This window comes from Juglans microcarpa x Juglans regia, chromosome 7S (assembly GCF_004785595.1).
Source record: "Juglans microcarpa x Juglans regia isolate MS1-56 chromosome 7S, Jm3101_v1.0, whole genome shotgun sequence".
Lineage (NCBI taxonomy): Eukaryota > Viridiplantae > Streptophyta > Magnoliopsida > Fagales > Juglandaceae > Juglans > Juglans microcarpa x Juglans regia.
The window spans coordinates 18,285,355-18,300,022 of NC_054607.1; the positions used below are offsets into that span (position 1 = coordinate 18,285,355).

A 14,668-nucleotide genomic window follows, 5' to 3' on the forward strand; every position below is an offset into this window, starting at 1 on the left:
CCCTCATCTTCTTCTCTCTCTCGAAGCTGTCTCTCGAAGCAAACCCTAAGGGTTTCGTCTCTCTCTCTCGGTTTCTCTCTCTCCCTCTCTCTCTCTCTCTATCTCTGTGTAAGCACAGCCGAGCTATGTATATCACAGCCTACCTTCAGGGTTTTTTTTCCCCCATCCCCACCGACTGCTCTTACCAACCAAACCCTAAGCGCAGAGTCTTCATCGTCTCCATCCCCGTTCCCTTTCTTTCTCCTTTTCTTTCAAGTGCATCAAAATCTCACCATTAGACTATGGAAAGTAGCTTTGTGCTTGTGTCAGCCAGATCAACACGAAGAAGCCATCCACGTTTTGCCTCTCATCAGGTGGCTTCGTACTTGGCTAAATTTTTTTTGGGTTTTTTGTTTTGTTGATATGGTATTTTTTTTTTTTAAATCTGTGAATGGTTTATATGTTTGGGTAGTTGATATGGTATTTCTTTTTAAATCTGTGGATGGTTTATATGTTTGCGTATTCTGTTACGTTTGTGTTTTGTACGCACCAATCGAAGATGACTTCTTGTATTTGTTTGTACTTGGTATATCGGTGATTTTTTTTTGTCTTTAGATGTGGCTAGATCTTGAAATATTTCAAGAGGTTATAGTGAAGTCTGGGTAGTTATGTTTATTTGTGATTTTTTGATGACAAAGTTTCATCGCTGCTAGTTTATTTTTTAATTTTTTTTCTGTTGGGTTTATTCATTTTATTTGTTCAAATATTTGAAGAGGTTATGCTAAAGTCTGAGTCGTTATATTTATTTGTGGTTTGTTGATAACAAATTTTTATGGCAGCTGGGTTTTTTTTTTTTTTTTTTTTTTAATTTTTTTTTCCTGTTGTCTATGTTTATTTTACATAATCTGTAAGATGGAGACATTCTTGATGCCAATGAAATCTATTTTGTTTATTTAATCTATTTTATAAGATTTATGTATTACATGGTAGATGTGCATCACAGTTACTTATTTGTGGTTTTATCTAATTTTTTTCTTTTTAGTTGATCTGTTTGTGAATTTTTTTCCTCCTTTTCTTGTGGATTTGTACATAAATGTATCGGTGTTGATTATTTTTTTCCTATACATATGGAAAACATTTTCAAATATGTACATAAAATTTTGTTTTTGTTTTATGTTTTTCTATACTTGTAATTTTTTTTTGTAGAGCGTTTACTTTCTGTGATCTGGTATTCTGTTTGGGATTATTTTTCTGTCTATGGTTTATGTATGGGCTAGTATTTTAGTTGTCATTGTCAAATTTCTTTTCAGTTTAGGTGATATTTTTTCATTTCTAGAGAGATTCATATATTTGATGGAATCATGTCCAGGACTCCACTCATAACTTTATTTATTTTCTTGTTTTGTTTTGTAAGTGTCTAAATGCCTAGTTTATTTCTTACTATTGTTATCATTTCTTTCTTAGATGTGAAAATTTAATATCGATTCTGTTATTTTACTTTGACTGTATTGTTCTGTTATTTGAAATGTCAACATATTTTCATATTTTTGTTGTTGCTGTTTTTTACATGTAATTATTTTTTCTTCTATTGTGAATCTCTAGATAAATCAATGCATATAGTTCCTTTCTGTTGAGGTTTTTTTGTTTTCCTATACGCATACCAACATTTTTCATATTTGGAATTTTATATCTCATACACATGTTTGAGACATATATATAACATATCTATTTACATGTTATGAGTTTTGGTTTAAATTTTTGTAATTCTAAGTATTAAGTCTGGAAGACCTAAAAAAAAGTGTAAGATATTGAAGGAAAAAATTCTTGACACGTTAGTTATATGTCTTTTACATTTGTCTTTTACGTTGTGTATATGCATGTTATCAACGTAAAAGTATTTATCTAAAGGTGCAATATTCGACCAAGAAATTCTTGCTATGTTCTCATTTAGTTTGATGTGTTTTTATTGTCATTTTATTTATATGTTGGGATGTTTGGATGGATTTTTTCTTTCGAAATTTTTAAGTTTGAAATGGCAAGAAATCTTTGTCTTTCTTATGATTTGACCTAATTTTTTCCTTAGAATTACTTTTATTTTCAGCTTAGTGAATCTCTGTAGATATACACATGTACTGCATGTTATGAAATTTTTTTTTGTCATCTTTTAATTTGTTTCTTCTACGTTTTTGTCAGCAGCAGTTTTGTTTTGAGCTCGGTGAATATATGTACATCCACTAAAATTTTTTCAACTTCTTATTTGTTATCTTCTGATTTCTTTCTTATATATGTTACTGTGTTCTTTTAGTATACCTAACTATGTTTGGTATTTCTTTAGACGTTATATGAACATATGCAATTCAAGTCTTGATGAATTAATTTTTTCTTGACCTATATTCATAGTCTTTTTTGTCAATATCATTTTTATTTCGAGTTGAATGAATATTTGTACAAACATTTTCTTAATTTTTTTTTTTTTATACATGCCTCTGTTTTTTTAGTATACTGAAAGTCTTATTTGTTTAGTATCAGTTTTTATACATTTTCCCCGACGTATACTGAAAGTCTTATTTGTTTAGTATCAGTTTTTCTTTGATTTTTAATGAATATTTGCACATGTGAACATGAATTACATGTTTTTAACTTTATAATTTTATTTCTTAGTTTATTCTTTCTATTTCCACTCCAGATACTGTATACATAAACAGAGAATGAAATTTAAAGACAGCAAAAATAAATGAAGATTTAGAAATGAATGGAGGCAAGAACAGCAGCAAAGGAATGACGATTTAGCCAAGTTTCAGAAGCAAAATTTATTTCTTTTAATGCAAATAGTGATGTAAATTTTTTATTTTTTATTTTCATTGCATATATGTAAATAACTTAAGAAAGTAGTGAGAAAACAGGAAAACAAAAACTGACCTGGAAGATTGGAAAGCTGGAAGACAAATTTAGAACCTACAAAACAAAAAAAATTCAGCAACTTAAAAATTGCATGCATGTAAATAATGTAAGCAATTAGTCAGAAAACAGAAAAAAGAAAACCAACCTGCGAGATTCGAAAGTTGAAAGAGAAATTTAGAACATATGGTTTAAAGGAAGATATTTGAGGTACTTGAAACAGAGATAGAAAACATTAGAAATGTAAGGAGAGTGAGGATATTCTTATAGGAAGTACACACCAGCTTAGGCGGTAGAAAAGACAAATTAGATTAAATCCAGATAAATGTAAAAATCGTGATAATTCTTACAGATATTAGGAAGCGGTGGAAAGGATGAGCATATGTAAGAAAATAAATTAAAATCTGATCTGAAACAATCTAGAATGTGAGAAGATTCGAAGGAAGAAGTAATCCAGAAGCCCACGGAAAACTGTAGTAAAAAGCGGAAAACTGTAGTAAAAAGCTGTAAATTTGATAAAGTTGAGAGCAGAAATATTTCGACAATATTAAATGAAAACGGTGAAGGCGGCTGCAAACAGATAAGAAGCAAATATTTTGTTTGAAAAAATGTTGAATCCAGAAGCTTGTAGAAAATGGGAGAAGGAAATATTTATATCTGAAAATATTACAGAAGTAGTAGAAAAGAAATTCTAGACGATGACAAAAAAAGTTTACAACGTAAAAGACAAGTAAAAATCAAGGATAAAATGGGAAAAGAAATTTAAAAATAAGGACAAAGTGGGAAGATATAAATTTAAGGACATGAACGGAAAAATAATATAAAAGCAGGGTCAAAATCGGAAAAAAATTTTTACGAAGGAAATAAACATAAAAGGTATATAAAAGCAGGGGTAGAATCGGAATAAAAAATTGTTCTGGGTAAGATATAAATTTAAGGACATGAACGGAAAAACAATATAAAAGCAGGGTTAAAATTGGAAAAAAAAAATTGTTCGACACCTGCTTAGGAAATAAACATAAAAGGTATATAAAAGCAGGGGTAGAATCGGAATAAAAAATTGTTCTGGGTGAGATATAAATTTAAGGACATGAACGGAAAAATAATATAAAAGCAGGGTTAAAATTGGAAAAAAAAAAATTATTCGACACCTGCTTATCCACGCTTATTATATATAAGATATATTAATATTTTAACGATATTTTTTAAGATGAAAAAGTGAAAATAAATGATTGAAAAAGTGATAATTTCATCTTAAAAAGTACCGTTGAAATGTTAACTATCAAAGAATGAAATGACTATTTTAACTTTTAAGCCAAAGTGAAAAACCTAATTTAGTTGCATTTTAAAAGCCTTTTTCTTGTTTTGGTAAGATTTTATAGAATTTAATTCCACCCTCATCATTATCATCACCAAGTTGAAAAGAGAACATTTTTTCGAGAAGATTTGCTGAGGTGGCGATTAATTCCATCATCATCGTGTACGAATCTTGCTGCCGTGGCAAGCTTTTCGGGTCCGTATAAAGTGGGGCTTGGGTGGAGGAAGACAGGCCCAAGCCTAAACCGAGCCGATTTCTACATAAAAATAGACTTTCTTCTTCTCCTTCTTCGTCTTCTACTTTATTCCTGGTTCAGTTTCAAATTTTTTTGCTGCTTCATTTTATCATATTTGTGTCAGAATACTGAACTGAACTAGAGGACTGAGACTTGGGATTCAGTTCTCTCTCTCTCTCTCTCTCTCTCTCTCTTAGGGCTTTTTTTTTTTTTTTCTCTAGCTGTGTTTTTTCTTTTTCGTTTTTTGGAATTTTAAGTGGAATAGTCGGCGAAGTTTGAAAGCATGAGGAAGAAGCTTGATACTCGTTTCCCGGCTGTAAGTCTCCCCCCAGCCCTCTTTCTCTCTTGTTCCCTGTTTTTGTGGGCGTGTTTGGTTTTTTCTTTCTTTCTTTGGTTTTCGTCAATATTACTGGAGCGGAAGGGATACACACACATAGAATTTTTCTTTTCCTAATAGATAGCCAATTAGCATCAGGTTATGGTCAATTTGTGGCATGCTAAAAGTTTTTCTGTTTTTTTCCTCCAAGATTATTAAAATATAGTAGAATCTGATAGCATTTTAGTTACATGCAGTATGGTAGTACTTGTGGGTTAGCGAGAAGTTTTCTGTACACGTATTGAAGTTTCATTAAAAAGGCAAAAGGCGAATTGAGGTACAGGAAGTAGAGACAATTACCAGACACTCGGTGGGCTAGAAGTAAATGGCTCTATTGTGTATGGGCGGCTTAATTTTCCGCATGAATTTAAGAATTGTTGATACCGAGGGAACCATTAGAAGTATTTTGCAAACAATTTACTGTGCTAAAGGTTAAGAATTGTTGATACGAAAAGGAGCCAGTCGAAATTCTTTGCAAACAACTTACTGTGCTATGGGACCTTCACACCTGTCCCCGCCTCTCCCTTTTGATGCACACTAAGTGCAGTCTAGTTACTCTTATCATTCTTGGGGTTGCAATTTGATGGGACAAATAGCTGAAGCTTTTGGAAGCTGGAGTTGTCTTTTAAGTGTTTGAAAAGTGCAAGTGGGGGGATATCATATCATGCGGAACTTCCTAGTCTCAATTTAGTGACTACATATTCTACTTATAAAATAAAAATTAGTGACTACCTATACATTTTCTTTGTGCCTCCTTATTTGCGTTTCTTTTGGTGGAGCAGCCTCTGTATGTTAGGATAATTTCTTCTTTTGTTTCGCTCATGTATACTTCATGTGTACTTGGGCTTTGCCTTCTCTTTTGAATAAAACTTCTTTATTACCTATCAAAAAAATATTTCTTCTTTTGTTTTAGTTTTCATATCAATATTTGTTTAGTAAGATTGTTTATAATCTCAAGGACTGCAAATTGACAATGGAGGAGATCAAGACATCCTTTTCAACACTCTCCTCCTTTGGTCAGCTTTTATAGAATTTTTTTATAAGTAAAAATTTATTAATATCAATAGGCGTAGTCAAATACATTGGAAGTATACAAGAAGAGAAAACACCTAGCTAGGAAGCATAAATAGATACAAGGAAATCATGAAAGTTAAGCCCATGATAAGGAAATTATCCGAACAAAGCCCAAGAGGGAGAAACTAGAAACCTATCCAATAACGAAGCCCGATTGGATGACCATGTGAATGATCCTCCCATCTTTTGCTTCGGACAAAGATGTGCCTCCACTGATCTCTCACTTGGGAACCGGGTAATGTTGAAGCTACCACCAATGCACCAAGGCATGTCCCACCAATCCAGGTTTGGCCCATAAAAGGGCAGCTTCTATAGATTTTGATCGGCTTAGTTTCCATGATTTATTCTCCTTTGGTCAACAGTCCTTGCTTGCCAATGAGTGTCATGATGCCAAATTTGCCATGTGAAAACTTGCTAGCCAGGGGTTTATTTCGGAAAGATCTTGTCCATTATTGATGCCTTGGTAATAGGACGATTCTGCATAGGTAGTTTTCCAATGTTGGAGTTCTCTGTTTGGTGCACAGACAGCTAGATATATAAATAATTGGCTGGATTTGAGTTAGCTTTTCTTTTGTTTTCTGGAGAGATGTAGGCATTTCCTTTGTAAACGTCCTGTGTACTTGGGCTTTGCCTATTCTTGGTAATAAAGTTTCTTATTAATTATAAAAAAAAAAAAAAAAAAATTGGCTGGGTAGTCGAATACAACCAGTATGGTACATTGTTCTCATAAGGTAACTTTTCTTAAAATGTATGAATTTTGTTTTTTGATAGGTAAAAAAATGTATGAATTAAGATGGTATTGTGCATTGGTATGGATTAAATTACTAACTAGAAATTTATTTATAAGGTATTCTTCCCTCCTGCCACACATACACAACCTGGATGTTGAGTTTTTGAGCATCATTCTATAATCTGCTTTAGTTAGCCGTACGTGGGCATTACTGAGAGTGTGTGGGTACTCTGTAGTCTGTATTCTTTGCATCACGAATTTTATAGAGGGCATTAAGAACTTGACATGATGATAGCATATCCTGAAAAATTTTGGGATTATGGCCTCTTAAGGGTCTTGGAGATCTTTAGGTTTCGTTCGTGTTTTTTTTTTTTAACTTTTAATTATTATTTTTTTTTTTACTTTTTTCCTAAAAAAAAGTATCCTACCTCCCTTTATTTATCGTCTTATGGTTCTTTATGCCTGTTGACATGTACCGGGCTTTGTGTGTGCCAGGGTGCCATAGAGTTGTATATGTGGAATGTTCTGCTCTCGAAACGAATTTTTCTACCTGTTTTTGAGCTGGCTTCTTGTTTCTGCTCACCATAGTGCAATCACCCTTTTGATTTTGGAAAAAAAGAAGAAGATATATATATATATATATATATATATTTACGAATACACCGCCTGTTCTACAAATTCATCATTTTTTAAAATTATCTTTATTTTATATTTCGTCTTTGTTAACGAGATAGATACAATAGATTATTAGCTTCCAAGCATCGCATTTGTTCTTGATTTGATGGACATGACATATTTATGGATTCTTAGGTTCTTAGGGCATGCCAACACAAGAAATTTCTGGACTAACAGGAGAACCATGTGCTATCGCTTCTCCACTTTGCATAGATTCATTGCATCCGAGTTCCTTTCTGTGGTTGACTTAATACAAAGAAAATCAACAGTTTGTGATATCTTTTGCATTAAATTTCTGTTGACTGTCATTCCCGTTCCTCTTCTCTGAACCGGTCTTATATGTCATTTAGGTTCTGCTTGTGGAAAGCCTTTTGATTCTACAGTGTTTCACTATATGTCTGAGTTGGAAAGGTTTCCACTTGATTTCATTAATTAATTTTGTGTTAGCAGTAAACCCACATGCAGGGATGACATCAATCTTTCTGGTAAGGATTACATCAAAGGATGACATCAATCTGAATCTATAGAACTTTTAGACAGTTTAAAAGTAGCATTTCTGTGGTTGACTTGACATGGATTTGGTACATTCCAGGAACCTCTGCTAAATTATACCTGTGTGTGCACTTCACAAACGATATTCTTTCTTTGTCCTTTATTTTTGGTTTTATACCTGTGTGGGCTTTATTGCTGCAGATTTACTCTCTTGGTTTAGTTTGATCATGCCACTTTTTGCTGATAAGTGGCCTTGGACTTGGTCTCCTAATTCATCATAATCATGATTGCTTTACCGTTTCACTTTTTTTTTTTTTAAAGTTGTGTCCCTTATTTTTCTTCATTTGGGATGCTTCAGTAATGGAGTATGCGTTCTGTCTCTACATTGTGTTACGTATTGGCATTCCTCCAATGAAGTGGATTTTTGGACCCGATCATTTGATTTGATTTGATATAATTCTTTTACAGGCTCGTATTAAGAAGATTATGCAAGCGGATGAGGATGTTGGGAAGATTGCCATGGCTGTTCCTCTTCTAGTTTGTGAGTAATTTGTTAAACTCTTAACACTTTATTCCCTTTATATATCTCTTATTTCTAATTCCCTTTTTTAATGATTCTTTAGTCAGTAGTTCACAGATCTTCTTTCACCTTCAACATTTATCTTTTTCTTTGGCCTTTTATTCTTCATTTCATGAAAATAATGTTCTGGTTTTCTTATTGTTTATGATACTTATGACCTGTTGTCGTGTAATATGCAGCTAAAGCTTTGGAGCTATTTCTGCAAGATCTATGTGATCACACATATGAAATTACTTTGAAGAGAGGAGCAAAGACCCTGAATTCTTTGCATTTGTGAGTGAAATTACATTAATTAACATTTAGTTTGTAAATATCTTTTTTGGGATAGGAATGGTTAAGTTTTTACAGTTCATTGAGTGCCACACTCTGTCCCAATCTTTGAAATACTATTCCTGCACCTCTATGCTTCTACTTGTCATTATTTGAGACAGGCCTTTTGTGAGTTGTATTTTGAATGATTTGGTTGTTTGTACTGTTCCAAATACCTAGAAAGAAAATGGTTTTAGATATGTTAACTCTCTCTCTCTCTCTCTCTCTCTCTCTCAAACATAGGCACAAGTATGACATGCACGTTAGGATATAGGATTCGTTCTTGGTATGGGGAAAGATTATACTGTTTGTTAATTTTTTTTTTAATTAGTAAATCTTAGGTGCTCTAATATGATTGATATTTACAGGAAACAGTGTGTCCAGACATTTAATGTTTTTGATTTTCTGAGGGATATTGTCAGCAAGGTTCCTGATCTAGGTGGTTTTGATGCTGCTGGTGAAGATCGTTCTGCTGCCAAAAGAAGGTTTGGAAAAACGTTGTTTTGTGACTTTAGGATAGTGAAAAAAATGAGCTATTTTATTAGTAATAGTTAATACTTTGATTCATCAGGAAAGTTACTGATGATGACGAAAATGACAGTGATGATGAGTTCAAGAGAACTAGGATGGTAAGATATGCTGCACAACACTCTTGTACTCCAATTCTCATAATCACTTTTGTTTAACACTGTCCAACTTGTTCTTGGTATTTAAGGAGGTGTTCAACGTCTCTTATTATATCTATGTCACATTATCACGCATGACTTATTTGTTAAAGTGTTCAGGCGAGTTTCAACTTGGATGTTTGATGTTCTAGAATCTTTTTTTCCACCTAAACTTCACAAGTGGCTGTGGAATGTATGTCTTGGAACTTTGAATTGGTAAACAAACGATATGACTGGATGAGTTTTTTTAAATATGTAATGTAACCGAATACCCATGTATGTAACTCGGAAGATTCCTTTCAAGACAATATCTAATCTGCAAGCATTATCTAATCAGCTTCTGTATTGATATAGAAGATTTTTTGATGAATTATTCCCTTTATTGCAGCAGGAGGCTTGCCACTCAATCAGCAGTGGCAGAGGAAGGGGTAGGGTCAGAGGTAGAGGTTGTGGGCGGGGTAGTCGAACAGTAGAGCAGGAGGTGACTGCACACTCTGGGAAGTTTGAAGATGATTCCGAAATTTCCAAGCACAATCAAGGCCTTGAGAGGCTCAATAATGGGGTAGAAACCGAGGATTCAAAGGAACAAATTCTAGCTAGTAAAGGTGAAGAAGCGCCAATTCGAAATTTTGACTTGAATGTGGTCTTGGATGAGAATGGGGACTTGGAAACTGTAGCTGCTGGCTCCGGCAGTTCATGTGCTGAGCCTGTTCCGGAAACGAAACATGACGAATACCATGGCTGGTCCTTACCTGACATGGAAAAGATGGCCATTGATCCTATTCAACTCGCCAACTTTAGTAGAAGAATAGACGAGGATGAGGAAGATTACGATGAAGAGGGTTGAATGATCATGTGTCAGTACTGGTGTTTGTAGTTACTTACCCCAAATAGGTTGGCAGTTATTTTCAGATGTACAAGTAGATTTCAGGTTAATATCGCTCTGACAGAGGGTTAAGGATTAGGAAATAGGAATATGAACAAACCTGCAAACACCATTCTTGGGTAGAATGAAACCTTAGTTATTTTGGGCATCTTTAGACGTTTGTATTGTATGCTTCTGTATCGTTTAGTGACAGCTTCTAGCCTAGTAGTCTCTTCCTGTAGCAATGGCAGATTTTACATGTTTCAGCAATCAATACTTCCTAATGCTCTTCGTGTGGAGAATCTGGTGGTTGGATGTTGGGTTTCAATCAGAGTTTTAAATACCGTGTCGTACCATTATAAAATGTTAGCATTCAGGATGTATAAACTCTTGAGCCAATAGCCAAAGGTCATTGCTCCATGGACATGCCCTTTCTTTGGAGGCCGCGGTCATGACGAGATGATACATACAGCTAGGGCCGACTCAATAGATTCTAAGGCCTAACGTGATGAGTTTAAAGGAGACCTTTTTTTTATGACAGATTAATTAAATAAATGTAGAGTTATTAATTAAATTTTTATATTCAGATTTTTCTTGTCTCTTATCTAGAAGTGAAAATAATACTATTTATAATGTAAAAACTTTGTTATACCTTTGAATATTCTAAAATAAAATAAATATTAACAAATAGCAATAGAATCTGATTAGCAAAGCAATGAATCACTTTATAAGTAAGTTGATATAAGTAGTGAAACGGGTAAGTATTGAATAATTTTTTCAATCAGACTGTTTTTCGAAGACAAAAAGCGACTAAGCAACCAATCGATCAACGTCTTCGACACCCTTAAAAAGGCGTTACCTTCCCCCATCGAAGACTTTTTACTAATTAATTGGGTTTCGACCGACCGACCTAATTATTTTTTAATAACCTGGACATGATATCCTTCTCGTGCGTTTTAGAATTGATCTATTTTTCAAACATCTGCTATAATTGTTTTATAGACCATGCATGCATGCAACTTGAACAAAATAATATCTATGCCAGATTTCAAATAAAATTGCAAAAACCTATACCATGCAGCAAGATTATCCCAATAAGAAATATATAATATCTATATATACAAAACTCATGACTATTATATATGAGCATAACTATAAAAAAAAAATATAAATATATTGATATTTTAAGAAAAAGCGGTATTTTGACATGATATCTCTGGCCTGTTACTAAAACTATATATATACTTACATGGTTTCAATGGCGCCTAAAAGTTGAAATGTTGCTAGTACTGGACGTACGGATACCTATCACGAGTAAATTAGATAAAGATAATTATGAAATATATATGGAGGGGCAAGGAAATTATAAGATCAGTGTATGAAAATACAATGAGGTTCCGTATAGAATTTTCAATACTCATAAATATTAAGTGTAACCACATATTATATATATATATATATATATATATAGTACTTTACAATTTGTACCACACTTTACACTGAAAGTTGAGGTGGCAGCACTGGTAAACCACCCCCTTCCCTAGCCCTAGCACCCCAAATATTTAGCATTGTTCTAGTCACGTACTGCAAATCTATAATAAAGAAAGATGAAATCAAAACAAAAATGATGTGAAAAAAAACAAATTTTTTTTTTTCGCATCATTTTTTTTTTAAATTTTAAATATTTAAAAAAAAAGAAAAAAATTTACAATATTATTAAACAATACTGTCTTAATCACTAAATAAAAAAAAATTAAAAATAAAATAGATCAGCAGGAGCTCCAAGCGGGATAATATCTTTCTTGTGACAATATGATCTTTCGTACTGAACAAATTTTAGTGGACTGTCTTTTATAAGGTACTGCTTCATGTGGAAAAATACCTTTTGCGTCTACAGTGTTTGATCACTGTATTATATATCTCTATCTGAGTTGGAAAGATTTCCACATGCATGCAGGAGAATTTATAAAAAGTAGCAATTCTATATATGTTGTAGACAGACTTGACATGATGCGCCGAGGAAAAAAAAAAGACAGACTTGACATGCATGGGTTTCGTAAATGCCAGGAAGTCTGCTAAATTACACTTTGTGTGTGCACTTCACAAACAATATTCTTTTTTTGTCCTTTAATATTTTTCGTAAGAGGGAAGCTGGCTGCATGGGGATCGATCGAGGTGGTTTTTACTGTTCTCTTGGCTTACTTTTTGCTTACAAGGGACCTTTGGACTTGGTCCTCTAATTTATTGTACTCATGATTAATGATTGCTATTACTCTTTCACTTTTTGTACAATTTCTTCATTTTGGATGCTTCGGTAATTGAGTATGTGCTCGATCTGTCTCTGCGTTGTGTTACATATTGGCATTCCTCCAAGAGTATTGGGTTTTTTTTATCTGATTATTTTATCTCAATTAATATAATTCTTTTACAGCCTCATATTAAGAAGTATGAAATATTCTAACTATAAATAGATTACACAAAAGTAATTCTATAAATTGATGTGATTTAATATAGCTCACCAGATTATAAAATTATTTTTACTACGTCAGTTTATGAAATTATTTTTATATAATTATTTTATATTCTTTGCATTTTGGAGTGAAATTCCATTAATTAACATTTAGTTTGTAAATATATATATATATATATTCTTTGGGATAGATCAAATTATTTAAGAAGTTTTTACGGTTCATTGAGTACCAAACACTGTCCCAATCTTTCAACTACTACGTACTCAAGTGCGCCTATGAGCAAATTTTACTTGTCATTATTTGAGATGGAACTTTTGTAAGGTTGTTTTTCTAATGATATGGTGGTAATTTAATTTGTGCTGTTCCACATCCACGTTACATCGATCCAAAAAGTACAGCTAATCGAAGAAAAAAGATTAATAAAATGCTTTGGTTGTGTTTTTCTAACTTTAGGCATTTGGATATTTTGCGTACCATGCAACTTTTGTGATTTTTAACTTTTTAAGGAAGCATGACTTTTCTTTTGTCTTTATTTTACGTGTTTGGTCATGCATGTCGACACTACTTTAATTTAGTGAATTCCTGGTACGTGCAATATGCATGTGGAGATTTTGGTGGTATAACTGGATGTGCCTAAAGCAGCAAAGCAATTAGTGGATGGATGGATACCCTAATAAAAAGTAAAAGTAGGTCAGGGGAAAGATCATATCCAAATTATATGATGGTTGGAAATTGATTCTAACCCATTTGAAGGTATATGTTTCCTTTTTGGATTTGTGTTAAGAAATGAGGTTTTTTTAATGTACGAAAAATAATATGATACAATTGAACATGAGCTTATATAATAAGAAGGGTAGAAAAATTGAAAAATAAAATATGTAGTTACTTATTTTATTTACTTAAATAGAAAAAAAACTAAGAATTGAATAAGCTTCCTATCAGGTAACATATTATATAAATGGGATTCTTATTGAAATATGATTCGGATGCATTTGCAAAAATAAATTAGATTAACTTGCATGATATATATATATATATATATATATTTATTTTGCATATATATATATACATATTAACTTTTTTTTTTCTTTTTGGTTAATAATAAGGGTAGAAAATTTGAAAAATAAAATATGTAGTTACTTATTTTATTTAGTTAAATACAAAAAAATGAAGAGTTGAATAAGTATCCTGAGGTCAAATATATAAATGGAATTCTTATTATTTCTCGTACACGAAAAAAATAACATTTCTTAAGCACAATTAATCCAACAAAAAGAAAAATGAACCAATTTGAATGAGGCAGATGAAGTACTAGTTCAATATATAAATTGGTGATCTGCATCTTTTCTAGCGATGGGTTTTGATCATATTATTATTTCGTCATCTTTTTATATCTAGTTTAGTACTAGTGATAGGCGTATCCGTCCACTAGCTTTTTATATATATCTAGTTTACTAGTGATAGGCGTATCCGTCCACTAGCTTTTGATCTCCTTTATAAGGCGTTGAAACTCAGCATGCAAGTAACCACCAAATTCTCCACACGATCGAGGAACATAATTAACAAGTACTACAGGAAGAAACTAGCTACTTTTGTTCCTACGTACGTACCCTAGAATTAATGGTGTTTGGTTATAGTTTCTCTTTTTGTAGCCGACTTGTCTAGTTTCGACCGTCAATGTGAAGGAAGTAGATTCAACTGTTGTAAACTATTGACGATAAGACTAATTAATAAAAAAAAAAAAAATTCAGTCTTGTGCTGTACTGTTGTAAACCTTTTAAACTTGACACATAATGTGTAAAAGTTGGATCAGTGCCTGCCTGCAGCCCTCTCTCCCTTCCACTTTCCTCCATAAAGCAACCTTCTATACCAGCTTACTCCTCTAGATCTCTCCATTTCTGCTACATCAAAATAGCGCAAGAGTTAATTCTTGAAAGGATGCAGGTTTCTGTGGACTTGAGATGGGTATTTGTGCCACTCATTGGCCTCGCCCTTAGGTCT

General features: G+C 32.8%; 1 protein-coding gene and 2 long non-coding RNA genes across 3 annotated transcripts; 2 read left to right on the forward strand and 1 right to left on the reverse strand.

The window, feature by feature from the left end:
* Nucleotides 1-214: 214 nt before the first annotated feature.
* On the forward strand, nucleotides 215-2,901 carry LOC121240245. Its single transcript, XR_005935496.1, has 2 exons — nucleotides 215-353; nucleotides 2,666-2,901. It is a non-coding gene; the product is annotated as an uncharacterized LOC121240245 (long non-coding RNA).
* Nucleotides 2,661-3,087, reverse strand: LOC121240246. The gene is made up of 2 exons (XR_005935497.1): nucleotides 3,026-3,087; nucleotides 2,661-2,934 (listed from the first exon to the last, which is right to left on the reverse strand). It is a non-coding gene; the product is annotated as an uncharacterized LOC121240246 (long non-coding RNA).
* A 1,333-nt stretch (nucleotides 3,088-4,420) lies between these two features.
* Nucleotides 4,421-10,480, forward strand: LOC121240243 (dr1-associated corepressor-like). Its single transcript, XM_041137639.1, has 6 exons — nucleotides 4,421-4,746; nucleotides 8,246-8,318; nucleotides 8,537-8,630; nucleotides 9,035-9,151; nucleotides 9,238-9,295; nucleotides 9,720-10,480. The coding sequence occupies exons 1-6, from the start codon at nucleotides 4,714-4,716 to the stop codon at nucleotides 10,176-10,178; spliced, it is 834 nt and encodes a 277-aa protein (XP_040993573.1). The 5' UTR covers nucleotides 4,421-4,713; the 3' UTR covers nucleotides 10,179-10,480.
* The last annotated feature ends 4,188 nt before the right edge of the window (nucleotides 10,481-14,668 follow it).

Coding starts and splice junctions, on each gene's coding strand:
- LOC121240243 (XM_041137639.1), top strand. CDS start 4,714: ATGAGGAAGAAGCTTGATACTCGTTTCCCGGCT. Junction 8,631..9,034: donor ACCCTGAATTCTTTGCATTT/GTGAGTGAAATT, acceptor TGATATTTACAG/GAAACAGTGTGTCCAGACAT. Junction 9,152..9,237: donor CGTTCTGCTGCCAAAAGAAG/GTTTGGAAAAAC, acceptor TTGATTCATCAG/GAAAGTTACTGATGATGACG.